The sequence below is a fragment of the Hippocampus bargibanti genome, linkage group LG09, assembly GCF_051943395.1.
Source record: "Hippocampus bargibanti isolate YZ-2025 linkage group LG09, ASM5194339v1, whole genome shotgun sequence".
In the NCBI taxonomy this organism is placed as follows: Eukaryota; Metazoa; Chordata; class Actinopteri; order Syngnathiformes; family Syngnathidae; genus Hippocampus; species Hippocampus bargibanti.
In genome coordinates, this window is record NC_142742.1 from 20441305 (window position 1) to 20462537 (window position 21233).

Consider the following 21233-nt stretch of genomic DNA (forward strand, 5'->3'; position numbering starts at 1 on the left):
GAAACTCCTGCAATGTACGGTACTGCTACTCCTCTCCTTTTTGTATCTTGAGAATTATTCGTTTTATTCCCTATTCTTTCTTTCTGACATTTGTTGAATGACCACTGAGGGTACCCACAGTTAGTGAGTGCTCTCCTGATATGTTTTGACTCCTTTTCTATACCTTCAGTGCTAGTTGGTATTAGTTTAGCCCTATGCTGGAGGGTTCTGATAACTCCTAGTTTGTGTTGTAAAGGGTGGTTAGAGTCAAAAAGTAAGTATTGGTCAGTGTGCGTAGCCTTCCTAAAGACTTCTGTTTTTAGCGCTCTGTCCTCTTTTATAATTACTTTACAATCCAAGAAGGCTAGTTGGTTCTCTTGAATGTCCTCACGAGTAAATTTAATGTTGAAGTTTACAGAGTTGAGGTGACCTGTGAAGGATTGAATTTCTTGTTTCTATATTATGACAAAAAGTATCGTCCACATATCTAAACCAGTGTCTAGGTTTTGTCCCTGGGAAGGATGTGAGGGCCTGTTTCTCCATCTATTCCATGTAAAGATGGAAGCAAGCACCCCTGGAACCCGGATACTTAGCCGATAAAATGCAACAAAATTATACTAGGAAAATTCTAAATTTGCGAATTAGGAGACTTAACATAGAGATAAAAAACAAACAGTCAGAAATAGAAACTTATTATCAGCGATTACAAACTAAACTTACCCACAAAATCTATCAGGAAGTGTGTGAATTTACTAAATCCGGTTATATGAGGCACCATAGCAAAACCAAAGAGAGACAAAAGGGTAAATTTCAAAAATTACTTTTACTGAAACAATCTCAGCTACTATATAAATAAACACGCGAAAAATTAGGAATGAACAGTTTGCAAGGGAGAATTGGATCAAAAATTTGTCAGACAGAGATCTCTCAGAGACAGTAAAGATTAGCCACTATGGGTGAAACTGGTGAGCCCATAGCACAACCATGAATTTGTTTATAAAATTTTTCCAGAAATTGAAAATACGTAGTATTAAGGCAGATTTCTAATAATTGGCAGATGTGATCCGGTTTAAGTTTGGTTCTTTCATGCAGAGAAACATCCGCCAGTAGTCTCGTCCTCACCACTGAGACTGCTGCTGGGGTTGGGACAGATGTAAAGAGAGAAGTCACATCGTATGATGCCAAAGTTTCCTCAGGTTCCAAATATGAGGTCTTTGATCCTCTCTACAAACCCTGTGGTGTTCTCTACGTGATATTCTGTGTTACCAACCAACGGAGCTAAAATAGTTTTTAAATATTTGGCTACATTGTATGTAGAGGAGTCAATGCTACAAACAATGGGTCTGAGGGGGAACCCTTCTTTATGTATTTTTGGCAGGCCATAGATACATGGCGTGGTATAATCTAAAATACATCTGTTTGTCTATATGTTTTCCTTTCTCTAACTTTTGGAGACAGTCAATCATTTCTTTCTTGTATCTATTGGAAGGGTCCCTTTTTAGTTGCTCATACGTGTTAGAATCACTGATTAACCTATTTATTTTGTCTTCATAATCCAATGTGTTGAGAAGCACTGTGCATCTGCCCTTGTCTGCTGGCAAAATTGTAATATTTTTGTCTTTTTGTAGAGTAGTTAACGCCTTTCTCTCTTCTAATGTTATGTTGGATGGAGGAAGTTTGGCACTACTGAGAAGAGCTGATATTTTAATGCGTAGATCATCTGCCTCTGCATACGAAAGTTTGTTATTTTTAATAGCCGATTCTGTAGCTGTGATGTAATCTATTGTAGGTATAGTTTTAGGAGTCACTGAGAAATTTAAACCTTTGGTAAGTACCGCCTTTTCTGTCTCTGAGAGATCTCTGTCTGACAAATTTTTGATCCAATTCTCCCTTGCAAACTGTTCATTCCTAATTTTTCGCGTGTTTACCAGTAGCTGAGATTGTTTCAGTAAAAGTAATTTTTGAAATTTACCCTTTTGTCTCTCTTTGGTTTTGCTGTGGTGCCTCATATAACCGGATTTAGTAAATTCATACACTTCCTGATATATTTTGTGGTTAAGTTTAGTTTGTAATCGCTGATAATAAGTTTCTATTTCTGACTGTTTGTTTTTTATCTCTATGTTAAGTCTCCTAATTCGCAAATTTAGAATTTTCCTAGTATCATTTTGTTGCATTTTATCGGCTAAGTATCCGGGTTCCAGGGGTGCTTGCTTCAAGCATTTAGGAATTAACCGGCTCTGTCTAAAAATTAAATTAGCTGACTTAAAGAACCACCTCAGATTCAATCTTAGATGCTGAAACAATCTCAGCTACAGTTTGCAAGGGAGAATTGGATCAAAAATTTGTCAGACAGAGATCTCTCAGAGACAGAAAAGGCGGTACTTACCAAAGGTTTAAATTTCTCAGTGACTCCTAAAACTATACCTACAATAGATTACATCACAGCTACTGAATCGGCTATTAAAAATAACAAACTTTCGTATGCAGAGGCAGATGATCTACGCATTAAAATATCAGCTGTTCTCAGTAGTGCCAAACTTCCTCCGTCCAACATAACATTAGAAGAGAGAAAGGCGTTAACTACTGATGGAGAATAATAATTTATCATGTTTAAAAGTGCCGTGCTTTGCTGACCAACTAAACAATGGGCCTACAGTCAAAGCGCAGATGGCCACAGTAAATCTGAGTGAAACAGACACGGCAAGGTGAACTGTCGTCTCCATCTAGATTCTAGAAGGTCCGGCCTTGCACAGAATTTAGGGCTTTAGATACTCCTTTTTCACCAAAGTTATTTACGGCTTAAACATCCTGCACAAGCGCCAGATTACAAATTTATCAGTTCTTGGAAAAGACAACCAATTAAAATGTCTTATGTTTTACTGCTTGCAGCTGTTGGTGCTCAGAACGCCCAGAGGCGTGGCATTATAATCAAGAAAACTATGTTTACTAATATATCACTTTAATTTACATATACTCTCAATAAATAGCTTGGCAGAGGGGCGCAGAATTCAGACGTATGTCATCTGATGACTGCATCTCCTGCCGGCAGTGGGGACAATCTTTCTGGTTCTGAGTCTCTGTCCACAGTGTCTGACTGTCATATCTCTGACATTTTTGGGGCTCGTCCGGGATGGCAACGCGTCTCCTGCGGTGAGCGGTCTACAGAGACTGTCAAGAAGCGGTGCACCGGCAAGGCCATCAAGATTTCGAGAGGACCTCCTTTTCTTGGGGGCAGAAGCCAGGCCTGCTCGCCGGGTGAGACGCAAACGCCATCCCAACGAACCTGGGCGGGCTCGGGACCGGAAGGATCGTCTCCAAAAATTGAGGTCAGTCTGATAAACGATAGTACAAGCCTATTTGTTTAGGTCTTGGAAGATTTTGGACAGTACAAGCCTATTTGTTTGGGTCTTGGAAGATAGAGAACGTTCTAAAGGGCCAGTGCGCCATGGAAAAGTACGTACAGAAAGTCAGTCGGATACTGATTTAAGGAAAATGAGAACGTTCTAAAGGGCCATTGCGCCATGGAAAAAACCGTACGGAAAGTCAGTCGGATACTGATTTTAGGACAAGCCTATTTGTTTGGGTCTTGAAGATTGGATAGTACAGCCTTTTGAAGGTCTGGAAGAATGAAAAGCCTCGAAAAAAATTAAGCTAGTTCATGTGGTAGTGAGAGTACTGAACTGAGCTTGGTTTTTGGGTACACAAGGACTGATCATCCTTGTGGTTGTGTGACTGTGTCTGTGTGCCTCTTTGAGTCAATGTGTGAGCATGCGGGTCTGTGTGTCAAGCTTGCGAGCTTGACTATGTCGCGGGGTTGTTTCGGGGGCATATAATATACAGTGGGATTCAAACAGCAGACTTTTGTGGATGCAATATGCAAGTTCTCCTCACCTGATCGGGGGTTGAAGAAGGAGAAACCACAAATGTAAATTTGAATTGCTGTCCTACTGAACGAACCCAGTTATAGAGTCCGCCCTATGCGGTGAAGAACTGGACCAAATTCATAGAAGCAATAAAAAAAAGAGAGAGAGAGCAGGGGGATGTGGCGAAAATTGAACGCTAATAATTCGCTCTGCTTCGATAGTATTAATAAAAATTTAATTAGGCGCCGGCACCTAAATATTTTATTTCGAAAGAACACGCCGGAACGAGATTGCGATTTCATGTAATTTACAGTGAAGTCGAGGCAGTAACATGGCTCCGCGAAAGTCTTCCCGTTTGTGGCAACGAGTTAAATCAAATTACATTTATTTACAATTATTACCTGTAGTTGCCAGTCTGCCTCGACGAAGAAGAATTTGTTGATATAGACGTTGAAGGATCGACACTGTTTGTTCAAGTAAATATTTACGACGCCGAAAGAAAAAAAAATAGATGGAAGACCACACAAGAAAAAGTTGGAAAAAGGTAGCGCGATGCGTGTTCCGGCCCGCAGATCTCAGGCAGTATTTAGGGGCGCCCCGAATGTATAAAAAGTTGACAACACACTTGTTTCTGCTTTGGACGGACGAAGTGTTGGAATGTGGTCAGTCCTACTCGGACATTCGAAATCAAACTGCCTTCGATCTGAGGTGCCGAAATAAGGTTGATGAATTAATGCTCGTCGATGGCAAACACCAAATCGATAATGCGATATAATTATTATAAGACAACCAATTAAAATGTCTTATGTTTTACTGCTTGCAGCTGTTGGTGCTCAGAACGCCCAGAGGCGTGGCATTATAACCAAGAAAACTATGTTTACTAATATATCACTTTAATTTACATATACTCTCAATAAATAGCTCGGCAGAGGGGCGCAGAATTCAGACGTATGTCATCTGATGACTGCGTCTCCTGCCGGCAGTGGGGACAATCTTTCTGGTTCTGAGTCTCTGCCCACGGTGTCTGACTGGCATATCTCTGACAACTACTCTACAAAAAGACAAAAATTTTGCCAGCAGACAAAGGCAGATGCACAGTGCTTCTCAACACATTGGATTATGAAGACAAAATAAATAGGTTAATCAGTGATTCTAACACGTATGAGCAACTAAAAAGGGACCCTTCCAATAGATACAAGAAAGAAATGATTGACTGTCTCCAAAAGTTAGAGAAAGGAAAACATATAGACAAACAGATGTATTTTAGATTATACCTGGGAGAGGCCACGCCATGTATCTATGGCCTGCCAAAAATACATAAAGAAGGGTTCCCCCTCAGACCCATTGTTTGTAGCATTGACTCCTCTACATACAATGTAGCCAAATATTTAAAAACTATTTTAGCTCCGTTGGTTGGTAACACAGAATATCACGTAGAGAACACCACAGGGTTTGTAGAGAGGATCAAAGACCTCATATTGGAACCTGAGGAAAGTTTGGCATCATACGATGTGACTTCTCTCTTTACATCTGTCCCAACCCCAGCAGCAGTCTCAGTGGTGAGGACGAGGCTGCTGGCGGATGTTTCTCTGCATGAAAGAACCAAACTTAAACCGGATCACATCTGCCAATTATTAGAAATCTGCCTTAAGACTACATATTTTCAATTTCTGTAAAAAATTTATAAACAAATTCATGGTTGTGCTATGGGCTCACCAGTTTCACCCATAGTGGCTAATCTTTACATCGAAGAGATGGAGAAACAGGCCCTCACATCCTTCCCAGGGACAAAACCTAGACACTGGTTTAGATATGTGGACGATACTTTTGTCATAATTAAGAAACAAGAAATTCAATCCTTCACAGATCACCTCAACTCTGTAGACTTCAACATTAAATTTACTCGTGAGGACATTCAAGAGAACCAACTAGCCTTCTTGGATTGTAAAGTAATTATAAAAGAGGACAGAGCGCTAAAAACCGAAGTCTTTAGGAAGGCTACGCACACTGACCAATACTTACTTTTTGACTCTAACCACCCTTTACAACACATACTAGGAGTTATCAGAACCCTCCAGCATAGGGCTAAACTAATACCAACTAGCACTGAAGGTAGAGAAAAGGAGTCAAAACATATCAGGAGAGCACTCACTAACTGTGGGTACCCTCAGTGGTCATTCAACAAATGTCAGAAAGAAAGAATAGGGAATGAAACCAATAATTCTCAAGATACAAAAAGGAGAGGAGTAGCAGTACCGTACATTGCAGGAGTTTCGGAAAAATTACAAAGAGTCCTTTGGCAACATAAAATTCCTACTTATTTCAAACCGATAAACACGTTAAGGCAAAAATTAGTGCATCCAAAAGATAGACTACCAAATGAAAAACAAAGTAATGTAGTTTATTCCATACATTGTAAGAATGAAAATTGTAAAGAGCAGTACATTGGGGAGACTCAACAAATTCTCAAAAAAAGACTTTATCAACATCGCAGGGATAATATAAGTGGACCTCAATCGGCAGTACATTTGCACCTAAAAGCTAGCAACCATTCATTTGACAACAATGAGGTTAAAATCTCAGCGAAAGAACATAGATGGTTTGAAAGGGGGGGTAAAAGAAGCGATTCTTATAAAACAACAAAATCCTTCATTAAACCGGTCTGGTGGGGTGAGGTTCAATTTAGATCGTTCATACAATAGCCAGCTTAGGCAAAACAGGTTAGGCAACTTTCGTAATGCTGATGAGGGTCGTTATGCTGATGAGGTGATACCGGTGGGAGTGGGGGTAATAGGCCAGTCGTTAGGAATGTAGGAACAATCAGTGGGGCCACAGGGAGGGATCCTCTGCCCCCCCAACCTGAGAGTAGGGACCTATCATATCTGTGTCCGGCGCCACCATGTCTGGACATTAGGGATATATAAATAGGGCCGATACGACCAGTCAGACTTTAGTTCGCTGACGAAGCCTCTTGGATAGGAGGCGAAACGTCCGAAACCTTCACATTTGTACAGATGACGGCTGAAGAAACCTTCTCATCAATGTAAACAGTTATTTAAAGTGTAAAAAGAAGAACAAATGAATAAACTAAAATACCTGACCGATGATGTTTTATCAAGAGTGGGCATGGTCACCATGGGCCCATATTTCAGAGAATCTAAAGCAGGGATGTCAAAGTCATTTTTTGCTGCGGGTCACGTAGGTACGGTTTCCTCTCGAGGGCCATTAAGAGTTTGGGGAAGCCATTAGAATGTTTAATCCCCTCCACATATTACATATAGAGCGTATAATAATAAAATAACCAGTTTTCAAATCTGAAGTAAAAAATAATGACTGTTATTGTGGTTTACATAGGACAATTTTAAATTTTGGTTCGGACTTTAGCAAGCATCATGGAATTTCACAGGTTTGATTTGCTTTCGCGGGCCAAATAAAATGATGTGCGGGCCAGATTTGGCCCCCGGGCCTTGACTTTGACACCTGTGATCTAAGTCATCCTACTTCACTTCCATTGTAGTTTTGTTCTTTAGCCACGTATTGTGTCCCTTTACTACACCACCATGAAAGTCCAATGATAGGTCGTAAATGATCAAATATATGCCATGGGATCGGATATTCGCAAATGCTTTTAAAACTCAATGACATTAATCTTCAATGTTGTTTTTAGCAAAACATCCGGTCTTATTGAGGTTGTACTAAAACTGAACGACTGAAAAAAAAAAAGTTGACAACTACACTGCTATCACTGGTTTCATAACTTTGCTGCAGTGAAATGTACATTTTAGGACCTTCATTACTATATAGTGCCATGGCTATGGATTGGCTGTATTTATGGTGTACTAAAATTAGAAAATATTTTTTTTAAAGCCAGGATAACGAAGGAGACAATTATTTTCAATGTTGAGATTGTTAGCAGAAACCAAATGTAACCTACCTCACACTAATTTATATATTCATTCACCAACACATACATACTACTTTGCAAGCTCTACGCAGCCATTATGATACAAAGATAATATCACAAGAGAGTTACAGTAAGTACCAACTAAAACAAAGGAAGATGGACGGGGACATGGAATTTCTAAGGACATGTTTAGCCCAGAAGGTTTGTGTGCCTTTTTGTTGAATCGTTTGTTTTCAGAAGTTTTATATTTCATTTATTATTTTGTAATGCAAATTGCAATAATTGGTACATCTTTAATGTATGTGTTTGGGACCACTTCTGATTGTGAAAGCTCTATAGTAATAATGCTGTAGTGTACTGTATTTCCTTTAGCATAGCTCCATCTAGATGCATAGTGCAACCACAGCCACTATTGTGCCTTCTATTCTATTGTATGGGTGTTTGTTATAAAACAGTGCATAGTAAATATGAAAAATGTTTTTAAATCGGCCTTTCATTAAAGGCGTGCTTTATACAAGAATGCAAAGTGCCTGAAAGTGCACAAAGTATGGTACCCTAATGAGATATGAGCATATATTTCATACAGCAATACCCTTTTGTTTTTCAAATGTCTCAACGGATAACTGGAATTTTGATCATGAGTGGGTGAACAGGCTCAATGTTAAGGTTGTGACATATTTTTGGATAAGTACAAAAATAGGTATCAAATTAAAATAAAAAACAAAAAGAAAAAAACCCGACACAATTTGATCCAGGGCATGTCAACTTTGAGTGTGACAATCACTGTTAAAATCATTCATATCTTACCCATTGGGAAGTCATACTCCAGATCAGTCATTGGAGAGGAGGGAGGCTGGTGTTCAGCAATAATGGTGTCTTGGTTCTCGCTCGTTGTCGGTTTAGCTTTCGGCTGGCTCCTACGTAGGATTTGCCTTGCCAGTTTTTTCCTCAGTGAAGTTACTGGCGGAGGAATTTTGCTTTGTGCTGTGTTAGGAATATCCTTAACTTGGTGGATTGCTGCGGAAACCACTTCTGACATTGTGCTTTTACCCTGGCCTGTAAAAAAATGGAAAGAATATGAAATGGTAAGTGGACGTAAAAAATAAAGCCGATCAATATCTAAAATCAACTCTACTTCTACACTGTGGGGGAATTTTTTTTTGAAATACTCCCAACAATATCTTGCATACAATGCCTCAAGTAGCACAATACTGCAAATTGAGATACAACAGTTGGGTGTTAAAAATAGGTGGAGATAATCATTCAGGCATCACCTGTGCTAGCATCATCCAAATCCATCTTTTTTCCAGTCTCTACATTCCCAAGATCTGATTGGACAGTGGCAGGTGTCTTCATATCCAAAGAATCTATTTGGACCAGGGCAACAGTGTCGTGACCCAAACGATCTAATTGGAAATTGGCACCAGTCTCCAAATCCAAACAATCCGATCGGACCGGTGCAGCAGTCTGTGTAGCCAAACGATCCGATTGGACAGTGGCATCTGTCTCCACATCACAAGAGTCCGACTGGAAAGTGCCACCTGTCTCCACAACTGAAGAATCTGACTGGAGCGTTGCAGAGGTTTGTGCAGCCAAACGATCAGATTGGACGGCGGTAGCAGTACCCAGTTCCAAAACATCTGATCGGACAGCAGTGGTTATTGCTGTTTTGCTTGGTGGTGCGATAAAAATGGGTGTTATGATCTTGGATGTGAGTTGATATTCTTTGGAGTCAGTGAAATCTGTTTGCTTTTCCAAATTCAAAGTCTCCGATTGGACAGCCACATCTTTTACATCTTTACACTCTGGCACCACAATAGATAAGGGAACCTGTAAAGCTTCCACCAGCTCTGACTGGACAGCGACATCTTTCACATCTTTAATTTGGGATGGTTTCTTAGCCTGATTCTGCTCTTCGTTCAATTGTTCCAAAGGATCTGGCTGGACAGCTATATCTTTCATATCTTTTCTTTGTGACGGAACAATAGCAGGCAGTGGATCCGGGGGTATGACCTCCCGTTCCATGGACTCCTCAACATTATCCCGCTTCTCAGGCTCTTCGTTCCAAGGTTCCAACTGGATGGCTGCGTCTGTCACTTCTTTACTCTGAGGTGGTATAACAATCGGCACTGGAACCTGGCGGGGAAAAACATGTTTAGCGTACAGTGCTTCTCATCATTTAAATGTGATATAACAGGTAAATAAGATTATGGAACGCACAGTTATAGGCATTGCCATTGGAACGGGCGTGTGCTGGGAGTACATGTTCATAGGCACTGGGATAAAGACTGGCACAGGAATTGGCACCATGAGCATCTTCACTTGTTCCTCTTCTGTGGAGCAATTTGATGAAGTTGGGGATGGAGCTGGATGAGAGTGAAAGCACTATTTCATCATGAACTGAAAAGGAACGCAGACTGATACACATCTGATGCTGGAAGTTCAATTGCAGAAGAAATGTACAGTAGACAGTTTATTCAATCAACAATATATTTGTACAGTCACGGCTGAGAAACATCAGAGGAACTCACTCACCCATTTCCTGGTCTGTCTTCATCTTTTTAGCAGCGTTTTCTGAGTCTTCTGATGTGATCTCATCTGGTTGGAGAGAGGGACCTGGGATTACCTTGGTGTACTACAGCATCCGTTACACTCTCATTATTCAGAGGCAACATTTGACGCTTGGTTATCGCTTTAAAAAATACAAATGTTAAAAAAAATGCAAGACGAAGAAGGACATAATCGCAAGATAATGCTCTTTTAATTTATTGATTAATGTTATTGACACAATTAACTTCACTTGTTGTGAACGATTCTGCATCAAAGTGACATTCGAAATATTCAAAAGAGCAAAAGAAAAATACAGTGAGAACTTAATTGGTTCCCAGACAGAGTGTGTAAGGCGAAAAGTGTGTATCCCAATTCAAACCATTAAAATCAGAATAATCCGTTCCCAGGTATACATAAAATATAATTTTCAACTAAATAAGCCTTAAAACTACACACAACATACCTTATTCTATGTATAATAAATACGCTATTGTATTGTAATGAATGAAATACACTGCACAGTATAATAAAGTCACTTTATTTACATTTGTGATGGTCGTTGATGGCTCTTAATTGACACCTGTTGCTTTCTGACTTGTAAGGTCTTACGAAATGAGGCATCACATTATCATTCATCATGTTGATGATTCTCATAGCCACAGTCTTTTCTGGATGGAACTGTTCAATAAAAGCCGGCACATCATTCCACTTAGCAAATCAAATCCTGTGTGTTGAGGACCTCATTATGGTCAGCAACAAGTTCCTCGATGTCATCTGCATCCACTTCGTGTGTATGTGTGTATATATATATATATATATATATATATATATATATATATATATATATATATATATATATATATATATATATATATATATATATATATATATATATATAAATTTATATTATATTATTTATTTTTATATGTAAATTTCTCCACTGTGTGACTAATAAAGGCATATCCAATCCAATATATATATATATATATATATATATATATATATATATATATATATATATATATATATATATATATATATATATATATACACACACACATATATGTATATACATACACACACATTATAGGCAGGCAGGCAGGCAGGCAGGCAGGCAGGCATACAGACAGACAGACAGACAGACAGACAGACAGACAGACAGACAGACAGACAGACAGACAGATAGATAGATAGATAGATAGATAGATAGATAGATAGATAGATAGATAGATAGATAGATAGATAGATAGATAGATAGATCCATCCTGTGTTCTTCCATCACCGTTTGGTTCGGGGCCACCACAAAAATGGACAAAATCCGACTTCAACGGACAGTGAGGACGGCGGAAAAAAATCATTGCCACCGCCCTACCCACTCTCGAGGACTTGTACACTGCAAGAATCCAAACGAGGGGGCGGAAAATCCTACTGGACCCTCCGCACCCTGCCCACCACCTTTTCCATTTACTCCCCTCAGGCAGGCGCTACCGATCCATGCGCACCAAATCCAGCAGACATTTAAACAGCTTTAATTCTTTGAACTCTTAGAACTCTTTCAACCGTAGCCAAAATGGAACTGTATAGTGCCACTTAGCAGTTTTTTTTGATGACGATACTAGTGCAGCGTGTTCTACCGGAAACAAATTCCTTGTGTGTTCTACATACTTGGCAATAAAGATGATTCTGATTCTGAATAGATAGATACGTTCGAACACCAATACGACGCGTGAGTGCGTGCGAACACCCATTGATGTTCGAACGCCGAAGCAAGAATATCTCGAATATTTTGTTCGAACACTGATTTGTTCGAACAGTGAGGCGTTCGAGAACCGAGGTACCACTGTATGTGTGTGTGTGTGTATATATATATATATATATATATATATATATATATATATATATATATATATATATATATATATATATATATATATATATATATATATATACGAAGTGGATGCAGATGATATCGAGGAGCTTGTTGCTGACCATAATGAGGTCCTCAACACACAGGATTTGATTTGCTAAGTGGAATGATGTGCCGGCTTTTATTGAACAGTTCCATCCAGAAAAGACTGTGGCTATGAAAATCATCAACATGATGAATGATAATGTGATGCCTCAATTTCGTAAGACCTAACAAGTCAGAAAGCAACAGGTGTCAATTAAGAGCCATTAACGACCATCACAAATTTAAATAAAGTGACTTTATTACACAGCGCAGTGTATTTCTTTCATTACAATACAATAGCACATTTATTATACATAGAATAAGGTATGTTGTGTGTAGTTTTAAGGCTTATTTAGTTGAAAATTATATTTTATGGATACCTGGGAACGGATTATATATATATATATATATATATATATATATATATATATATATATATATATATATATATATATATATATATATATATATACACACACACACACACACACACACACACACACACACACACACATTCTTTGTTGTGGTAAATTGTGGTTTGTCCGTCTCGAGCAGGGGTGTCAAAGTCATTTTTTGCCGCGGGCCACATTGTAGTTATGGTTTCCTCTCGAGGGCCGTTATGAATTTGGGGAACCCATTAGAATGTTTAAATCCCTTCAAATATTACATATAGAGCACACAGCAAATTAATGAATAACTCGTTTTCAAATGTGAAGTCAAGAATAATGACTTTTATTGTGGTTGACATCCAAAAATATGAAATTTTGGCTCAGATTTTAGCAATCATCATGGAATTTAACAAGTTTGATTTGCTTTCGCGGGCCGAAAAAAATGATGTGGCGGGCCGCATCTGGCTTGACTTTGACACCTGTGGTCTAGAGCTTTTGTGCGGTGCATTTGGAAATTAACTCTGATGAGCACTCCTCTCCCATTAATTTCAAACACAGCCTGTGTTGTACTTTGGAAACCAGTGTTTTCCAACCCAGGGTTATGTGTGCCAACACGTTATTTTTTAAATTTGGGTCAGTGTGACTTTTTTTTAACATGTCTGGGCTCATACACGTGTAATTGGGGCAAGCCATCTTAAACAGTCTTATTCTGAATTTACCTGAAGAATTTGTTGATGACTGGAGAAGCAGACATATGCTCTCTTGATCCATTGTGAATGGCCGGCAAAGAACGGATTTGTTCTTCATTTGACGTCGGTACGGTGATGTCACGCGCATAGTATCCGTTTGAGTACTGGCCTGCACATTTTGGCAGCAAAAACAAAGATTTAAAGTGCTGGCCTTGTATCCTTTGCAACAAGTTCTCATTTCAATAGGAAAGACGATACATACATGATCAAGAATTTTGCCATCAACACTTGAGTTTGCAAGTCCTCCTGTATTGGGAAAAAAAAAGAAGAAACATGTGACAGTACAGTATAGTAGGGCACAGTATATTAGCCAGCATACAAAGTCAATTCATTCTGACAGTGGCATGTCTACAATACAACCTGTTTTTTTGAAAGCTACCATTTGACAATAATGGTATGACTGAAAGCAGGACACAGGCTTGCAAAAGGGGTATGACATTTTCTGCCAGGACTTGGGCTTTTTTACACCCAAAAAAAAAACTGCATGTATTCTTCAAAGGAAGTAGCGCTTTGTTTTTGGAAACATTTTTTGCTCATGTTGTTCATCACTTAGCAATAATGAATAAATTCCTAGTCATGTTTTTTTTAACATAGCCAGTAAATATTGTTACAAACACAAATCGACTCAACTGTTTTACTAACTGAATCGATAAGGCAATATGAATGAGATCTACTGCTTGGTACTCAGTGGCTCAGTGAGAAATATCACTGCATAAAGCAGCTCACCAGTCATTGCAACATCCGACGGCACGCTGGGCTGAGTTGCAGAGCCATTTGCCAGTGACACAACATCAGCAATAACAGGATTAGATATTGGGAAATGGTGAGGTTGAGCTGGAGCTGGAATAGGAGAAAGAAAAATGTTCCATTTTAAATCACAATCTGATTTTCGACTCGATTGCCACTGCCACTATAAGGCACATTCACAACTAAGATTTTATTTTAAAAGTATAGAAAAACAAAAATATATAGATATGACATCCCCTCTGAGCTGCTTGAATAAAGTGATGCTAAGGTTGTATGGACAACCTTAGCTTTGTGTCACTGTATCCTCTCTGCGTACTACAACTACAAATACTGTAGCAAATGAATATTCAGAATAAGGGCGGAATCGGACAATTTTATCGGTCCACTGTGAGATGTTGGTCGATGAGAAGGTTTCTTCAGTCGTCATCTGTACTTCTTGGAATGTGTCGGCCGTTGCACTATTTATCCAAGAGGCTTCGTCAGCGAACACATTTTTTATGCTGGTAGTTTTGACCCTATATATATATATATATATATCCCTACTCTCCAGATGTGGCGGTGCCAGACTCTGCTATGATAGGTCCCTGCTCCCAGGTTGGGGGGAGCAGAGGACTATTCCCTGAGGCTACACTGATTACTTCTATTGTCATGACTGATTACTTTTATTGTCCTGCCTAATAATGGGGTTTACGACTGGCCTGAATTTTAGTTCCTGACGAAGCCTCTTGGATACGAAGCGAAACGTCCGACTCCTTCAAAGAAGTACAGATGACGACTGAAGAAACCTTCTCATCGATGGACCACTCCTGTACGACTGACAGTTTACACATACGATGTGAGATGCCGGGTAATTTCATTGGTCAAATGTGACAAGAACTATTCGGGTGACATCTGCGGATCTGTTGACTCTGCAAGAACTGCTGCGAGTTTAGGAGGGGGGGGGTGACTTGAGGTGGGAAAGAACCGGGAGCTCACTTAACTTTATAACTACATCATGCAACACAACAATTTCTCACCAAGCCAGAGTCAATTTTGACGTTATACATCACCAAATCTTACCATGAGGTGGCTCTGGTTCAGTCCCATTGCTGGGAGTGTGCTGGGTGGATTGAAAATTCTGGGAGCAGTACCCGAGTAAGCAGGTCAGGTTGCAGAAGTTCCGCACTGACCCCATGTACTGTAGCTTCTCATTTAAGTAGCCCTGCTTCCTACAACTGTCACAGCGGCCCATCTGTACAACAGACAGTGATTAATTCACATTGTCACGAGACTCGTTGTGAAATTAATAGAAATGTTCAATTATACAAAATAATGCGTTCGGTTTTGATTCTTCATCAATGTCAGGGCCAATTACCAGGTTACCAGTGTCTTTTGATAACAAATGCAGGTCGAACTCCTTACCCCATAATAGAGTACAGTGTACTGGGACATGCAGAGGGGCTTGCAGAACTCTTCCAGCTTGCCTCCATAGTGACTATGCAACATTCTTTGGCTAATGCTATAGCAATAGCTACAGGGACTGCTGGGTGGATCCTTACCACGGGGCGATGTGCATATTTTGAAGTTTTGTTTACAGTCTGAAACACAATAGTGAAGGGAAAATCATCAGCCATATATGTTCAGAACAAGTGGAAACTCAACCCCAATTAGCATCATGGAAAATGTCAAGAACTGATGGTGACTCACGTTTGCTGCAAAAGAAAATGTCTTTCCCATTGTAATGCATTGTGTCAAATGGCATCATGTCCTTCCTACAAACTTCACACATTGCCAAAATATTCTTAACTCTTTTATACATGTCACAGCATATCATGGAGCAGAACACAGAAATCTGATCCTGCAAAGAAACAAAAATAAAGGTACAATAATACAACAGTTCTGGAGTTCAAATGGTGAATAAGGTGAGGGAAGAGTCTTACTTTGTGGCCAAAAAGCAGGGGCTTGGTGATGAACTGATTCGAACACTGATGGCAGGTCACTTTGGGGCCATCATTGGTTCCACCCTCTGCTGGTTTCACAGAAAGGGCTGTGGGTGTACGAGGCTGGCCTTGCCCTGGCGCAGAAGTTGTTGTCAAGGCTAACGACGGAGGAACCAAAGGGGGCACTGAGCTGTTACTTCCATGGTTGGTGGGGTAGGGGGCTGAAGATGGGTAGTCCTGAGGAATGGGAGGGACAGAGCTTGCGATGGAGGAGAGCCCTAGTCGTGAGGCATCCTTTGGAGAAGGCTTTCCATTGATCAACTCTGACCCAGCATATCCTGATTTCTATTCAAATATATCAAAAAATAAACAAATACAAATTTAGGCCTCGGAAATGAAATCCATTTTGAGATAACTGTGCCCAACGAAGCAAGACTAATATAGAGTCAGATAAATGAAAGATTAAAAAAAAGAATGAAAGGGAACATTTTTGGCAAAGAAATAATCATTTAAAAAAAAAACAATATAATTTAAAAAATAAAAACATTGAAAATTGGTGTCTGGAAAAATCTCTAATGTGTAGTAAACAGATTTTTCCAGACACCGATTTTCAGGATCAAAATATTCAAACAATTGGGGAAAATGGACTAAATAAATGTCTCATTCTGATTCGCCAGATGCTGCAATTAATTTTTCATTCGTACGCCGATGGGATTTTGCTCTGACTTTACCATTAGCACTAGTTTTTTTCTAAAAATCAAAGTTTAGTTTCACAGCTAACTGTAACTGCAGCATAATTCGTTTAAAGGACAACAAGTGATGACACCCCCACATACATGTCACAGATTTGCTGGTATATTGGTGCGGTTTTGCAACCTCAGAACTCATACAGGACCATTCGACACGTTTTTATGATCTTGGGAAGTGACAATCTAAGTTACACTTAAATTTTGCTCAACTTTCTAGGACTATTGACAACATGACATTCTAAATTTCTAGATGGTTGATATTATCAGACTCTGTAGTTTATCCCATACAATTGTGAAAATCTGAAGAAACCTCATCGATATTATTATTATAACATGCAATTAATAATGAATTAAACTGAACCAAAAGAAGCCCGCGTAATTTTAATTACGATTATGCAGTTGTTGCACCACCCTTACCCTGAAAGTAGAAACGCATTCAAGGGAGCAAAAATTCCTGATGGTGCCATCCACCATTGCTAGGTGGTACTGAGGAACAGCTATGTTCTTGCACAGACAGCATGGGAATATAGCCCCTGTGGAATGGTCATGAACATCTCACATGAATGCTCTAAAAAACATTATACATTTTTCTGGGACTGCGTGCCAGCCTACCGGTTAGTGTGTGTGGAGGTGGTCGACTCATTTGCACACAAACAGGTGAACAATAGAGTTGAACTTTTCCTTTCTCGTCACGCTCCATAATGGTCGCTGATACTATTGCAGACTTTTGACATTTCGCACACTCAACCGTCTTTCGGCAGGACTGTTTGGATGGGAAGAAACGAAAGACAACTTTTTATGTTAGAATATTTAGTGTGTCATGTGTTTCCTCCTGAAAAAAAGAAACATTCAAATACCTGTTTGTAAGTACGAATGCACGTAGGACCACAAAAGTTGAGCTCTGATTTTTCAATCGTGAGTGCATGGTAGGACTCTGAACTACTACTACAGTACAGTCCACAGCCTTCACAGCAGTTCATGGCTAACTGTCGCATCTTGCGCCATGTTACAAAACAAGCATCACTGCAGAGTGTGTGCAGACGACCTTGGTGGCTGACCTCATGCTCGATCTGGTGCATATGAACAAGATCATAAAAGAAAAGTAAGTATTAATCTTATGAAGGATACATTTCATTAACGAGAATCTGTCTGACATTTGGAGTTCACAGTTTGTTTGCAATCCAATCTCATGTCATTATGATTACCCTGTTGGTGATTCTGCACACACTACAAATAACATTTTCTCCCGGTCGCTCAGCGGGCTTCTCTGGCGGCTTATCAATCTTCTTCTCTGGCCGCTTTTCAACAACTTTTTCCGGGGCCTTTTCGGGGTTTTTTGTCCTGTGTCTAAAGATTGACAAACAGTGCTGGCCGCAAAAGTGCAAGTAGGTGTTGTCATCAGCTGGGATTGTTATTGTGTCCCGAACTCGAAGAATCTCACTGCAAAAAGACAAGAAAGGCAAAGACAGAGTGCTCTCTGAATATCAGTTTAGACTGGAGGTAACGTCAAAACTAATCTTCAGAATGTTCTTGGTTGTCTCACTAGTTTAAACATGGCATTTTGCTGAAGCAGAGGTGAGCACTCTCTCAATACCGACAGAAGATTCCAGTGTTATGGACTCACGTTTTTTTGATGACTGAAAGAAACGTGCTTTGTGCGTCACATGCGTTTGTCAGCAAAACGCAGGGCACACAGAAACGAACAACCATTCCAGTTCAAAATCACACCTGGGGACAATTTAGAGTTTACAATCAGCCTGCCAGGTGTGTTTTTGGAACGTGAGTAGAAAACCGGAAGACTCAGAGAAAAGCCATGTAGGCCCGAGGAGAACATTCAAACTCCACACAGGGTGGCCGGAGCGGGGATTGAACCCACAACCACAGCGGTAGGAGGTTGACGCGCTAACCACTATACGACGGGGCGCCTTATAAATACCCATTATACCGTTTTCTAGTTCTAACTCAGTCGGAAGGGTCACCAAGATGTACCTGTTGCATAGGGAACATAATTGGTTCTTGGTGTTTGGGGGCAAATGTCCTGTCAGACAAACAGTAGAGCAGAAGAGCTGAGTGGAACCTTTTCTTTGGAATGCTGTTTGACCTTTTAGAAGAACCTAAACACAATAATCCAATAAACAGAAACAAAATTATTTGGACATTGTCACAAACCACATTGTCCTTGATATTCTTGGTTTTGTCTCTTTTGTGCGAGTAGCCAGAAGAGGAGCGAGTATCTAATCTTACCTTTAAACAGCCACTGCAGCGAACACTACCAGGAATGGCAGGCATCGGGGGGCGAAGGGATAGTGGAGGCAAGGTCGGAAGCGAAGTCTGAATTGCAGCTGAAGGTCGGACAGAAAGCGGGGTCACTGCTTGGAGAACAGCACCTCTTCCCGGAATAAAAAAGGCTGTTTGTGGAGGAGCAGGTGCTGCCACTTGGTGGGCTGGAAGAAAGATAGATGGCAAAGTTTGATGAGACAGGAACTAGTGAGCTATAGAACTAAAATATTTATCAAATTTCATATTTGCCCAAATCATTTTAGTCATAAGATAAATGAATTAAAAAATATCAATGCATTTGCAACATTTTTTTCTATTTTCTTTATGTCAGTCATCCAGTACCGATGTGAGAAGGTGTCACCATCTTGGTAGAATTTCCTAAAAACAAAACAAACAAGAAATAAAAACCACAAATTAGCGATTTCAAACCCCTTCTGTATTTGATATATTCTACTGCATACCCCCTCTTCTCACACGCATTGAATTTATGCTATTTGAGTACATTTTTAGGGCAAGTAATGAGACTACAGTAATAGATTACAACTTTGCCGAACACCACGGAATTTCAGACCATATGGTCTTTGTAGATTTTTTTAAATTGAAACTTGGAAGGTAACAAAGAAAGTGTTCCCCGAGCAGCAGACAAAATGAAAGGACCCATTGTAGCTGTGGAGATGTGAGACAATCTCTTTTCGTCAATGGATGCTACAGCTGCGTGTTTGCTTTCAACATTTAGCTTGTAGTAGAGGTGCACATTCCACCATTATGTCACTGATCCACTGCTGAAAAGGACGTTTTGATCCTCTCCTCGTTCATCTAGAACTGCTTTATGTCACAAAGAGGGTACAGCAAGTGCTGAAGAATGAATCTGTGTCTTTGTGTTGTCATATTTGTTATTTTGTTTTTTTTTTACTTCAAGATGGTGCCTTTCCAGCAGCTCCTGTATTTTGTTTTTCTACTTCTTTCTTTCCTTAAATAACTTTGCTGCTGTGAAATGTAAATTTCTCCACTGTGAGACATATAAAGGTACATCCAATCCATTCCGAATATTGGTGCCACAATGCCGAAAATGCACCAGCAAATCTCTGGAATATATTTTTGGTATTAAATGTTCTCAAAATCCGAAAGTGCGCCTTGTAATTACATTTATAGTTGCATTGCTTCCCTGTTAGTGTCCCTCTTCCTTCCAGTGGTGATTATTACATATCTGCCAACTTCTGAAACCAGAAAACCTAGTAATATCCCCGGCATATTATTCCATGGGTCGCAGCTACTTGAGGCTAAAACACCATACAAATCACACATTGATCAATGTCAATGATATACTTGTGAAAAAATACCTATATTTCAACTTGTCAATCATGAAAATATCATGTTTGCTACTATTTTAAGAAAACAAAACAAATATTTTACAATCAACTAAACATTTAATAATAAATCTTGTTTGAAAAGTACGATGAATTGGAAGACATTGTTAGTAACTTCAAATATGCAGTTCTAACCTACATTCCTATAAGTTGACAAAAATAGCTACCAACAAACTCAAATTTGAAAGACATCCACATTAACATTCAATACTTTACATCAATGAATCATAAACATATTGAATTTTCATATGTACATTAAGTTAACAGGAAACACTCTTCTGTACAAAAAAAGATATGAGGTTATACTCTTCTAAGTTAAAAAAAAGATAGAATCATCATAAAGTGCACAATGACTAGTCTCCCACCCCTGAAAGCAAACATACAGCTCAGTGTAATAATTTACATATAAGGTACCAAGGATTGTTAAAATAAAGGACTAACAATTGATATTCATCATATCAAATCACATCTTTGACCACTATAAATTATTTTTGATACCAGCTGAGATCCACAAAACAAAGCTATCTAATGATACCAAGGACAAATGATACAGTAGATACGGTGCAATATAATGGATATGTTGAAGGAATGATTTTGATCAAATTTTACGCAGTATATAGTGAACCTGAGTCCTTATTAAACCACATTCACTCATTAAATAAAATACCTCACGGTGTAATAAATAAAGTATGTCGATGATCCCTCCATGTTCGATACAAAAATCTTGTGACATACCCTGCAGTTTGCGCACTTTACATCTTTTCTCCACCGAAGTATAACTCCTGG

At 39.4% G+C, this 21233-nt stretch overlaps 1 protein-coding gene across 5 annotated transcripts in view; it reads right to left on the bottom strand.

Annotated features, from left to right (window-relative positions):
- The window catches only part of LOC148893932 (zinc finger MYM-type protein 4-like), a 46524-nt gene that overhangs the window by 14812 nt on the left and 10479 nt on the right, over positions 1–21233 (bottom strand). For all 5 annotated transcript variants that reach the window (XR_016115941.1, XR_016115940.1, XM_089004015.1 and 2 more), the window contains 18 exons: positions 19423–19458; positions 19045–19244; positions 18790–18914; positions 18006–18240; positions 17658–17870; positions 17413–17563; positions 17218–17333; positions 16052–16396; positions 15819–15969; positions 15534–15709; positions 15192–15363; positions 14112–14225; positions 13588–13631; positions 13356–13494; positions 10282–10344; positions 9967–10112; positions 9021–9882; positions 8554–8802 (listed from right to left, as the gene is read on the bottom strand). Coding sequence is in view for 3 of the 5 variants with exons in the window: in XM_089004015.1 (XP_088860141.1) it covers positions 8554–8802; positions 9021–9882; positions 9967–10112; positions 10282–10344; positions 13356–13494; positions 13588–13631; positions 14112–14225; positions 15192–15363; positions 15534–15709; positions 15819–15969; positions 16052–16396; positions 17218–17333; positions 17413–17563; positions 17658–17870; positions 18006–18240; positions 18790–18914; positions 19045–19244; positions 19423–19458 (3537 nt within the window). In the remaining 2 variants the exon portion in view is untranslated. The remainder of the gene's footprint in view (positions 1–8553; positions 8803–9020; positions 9883–9966; positions 10113–10281; positions 10345–13355; positions 13495–13587; positions 13632–14111; positions 14226–15191; positions 15364–15533; positions 15710–15818; positions 15970–16051; positions 16397–17217; positions 17334–17412; positions 17564–17657; positions 17871–18005; positions 18241–18789; positions 18915–19044; positions 19245–19422; positions 19459–21233) is intronic.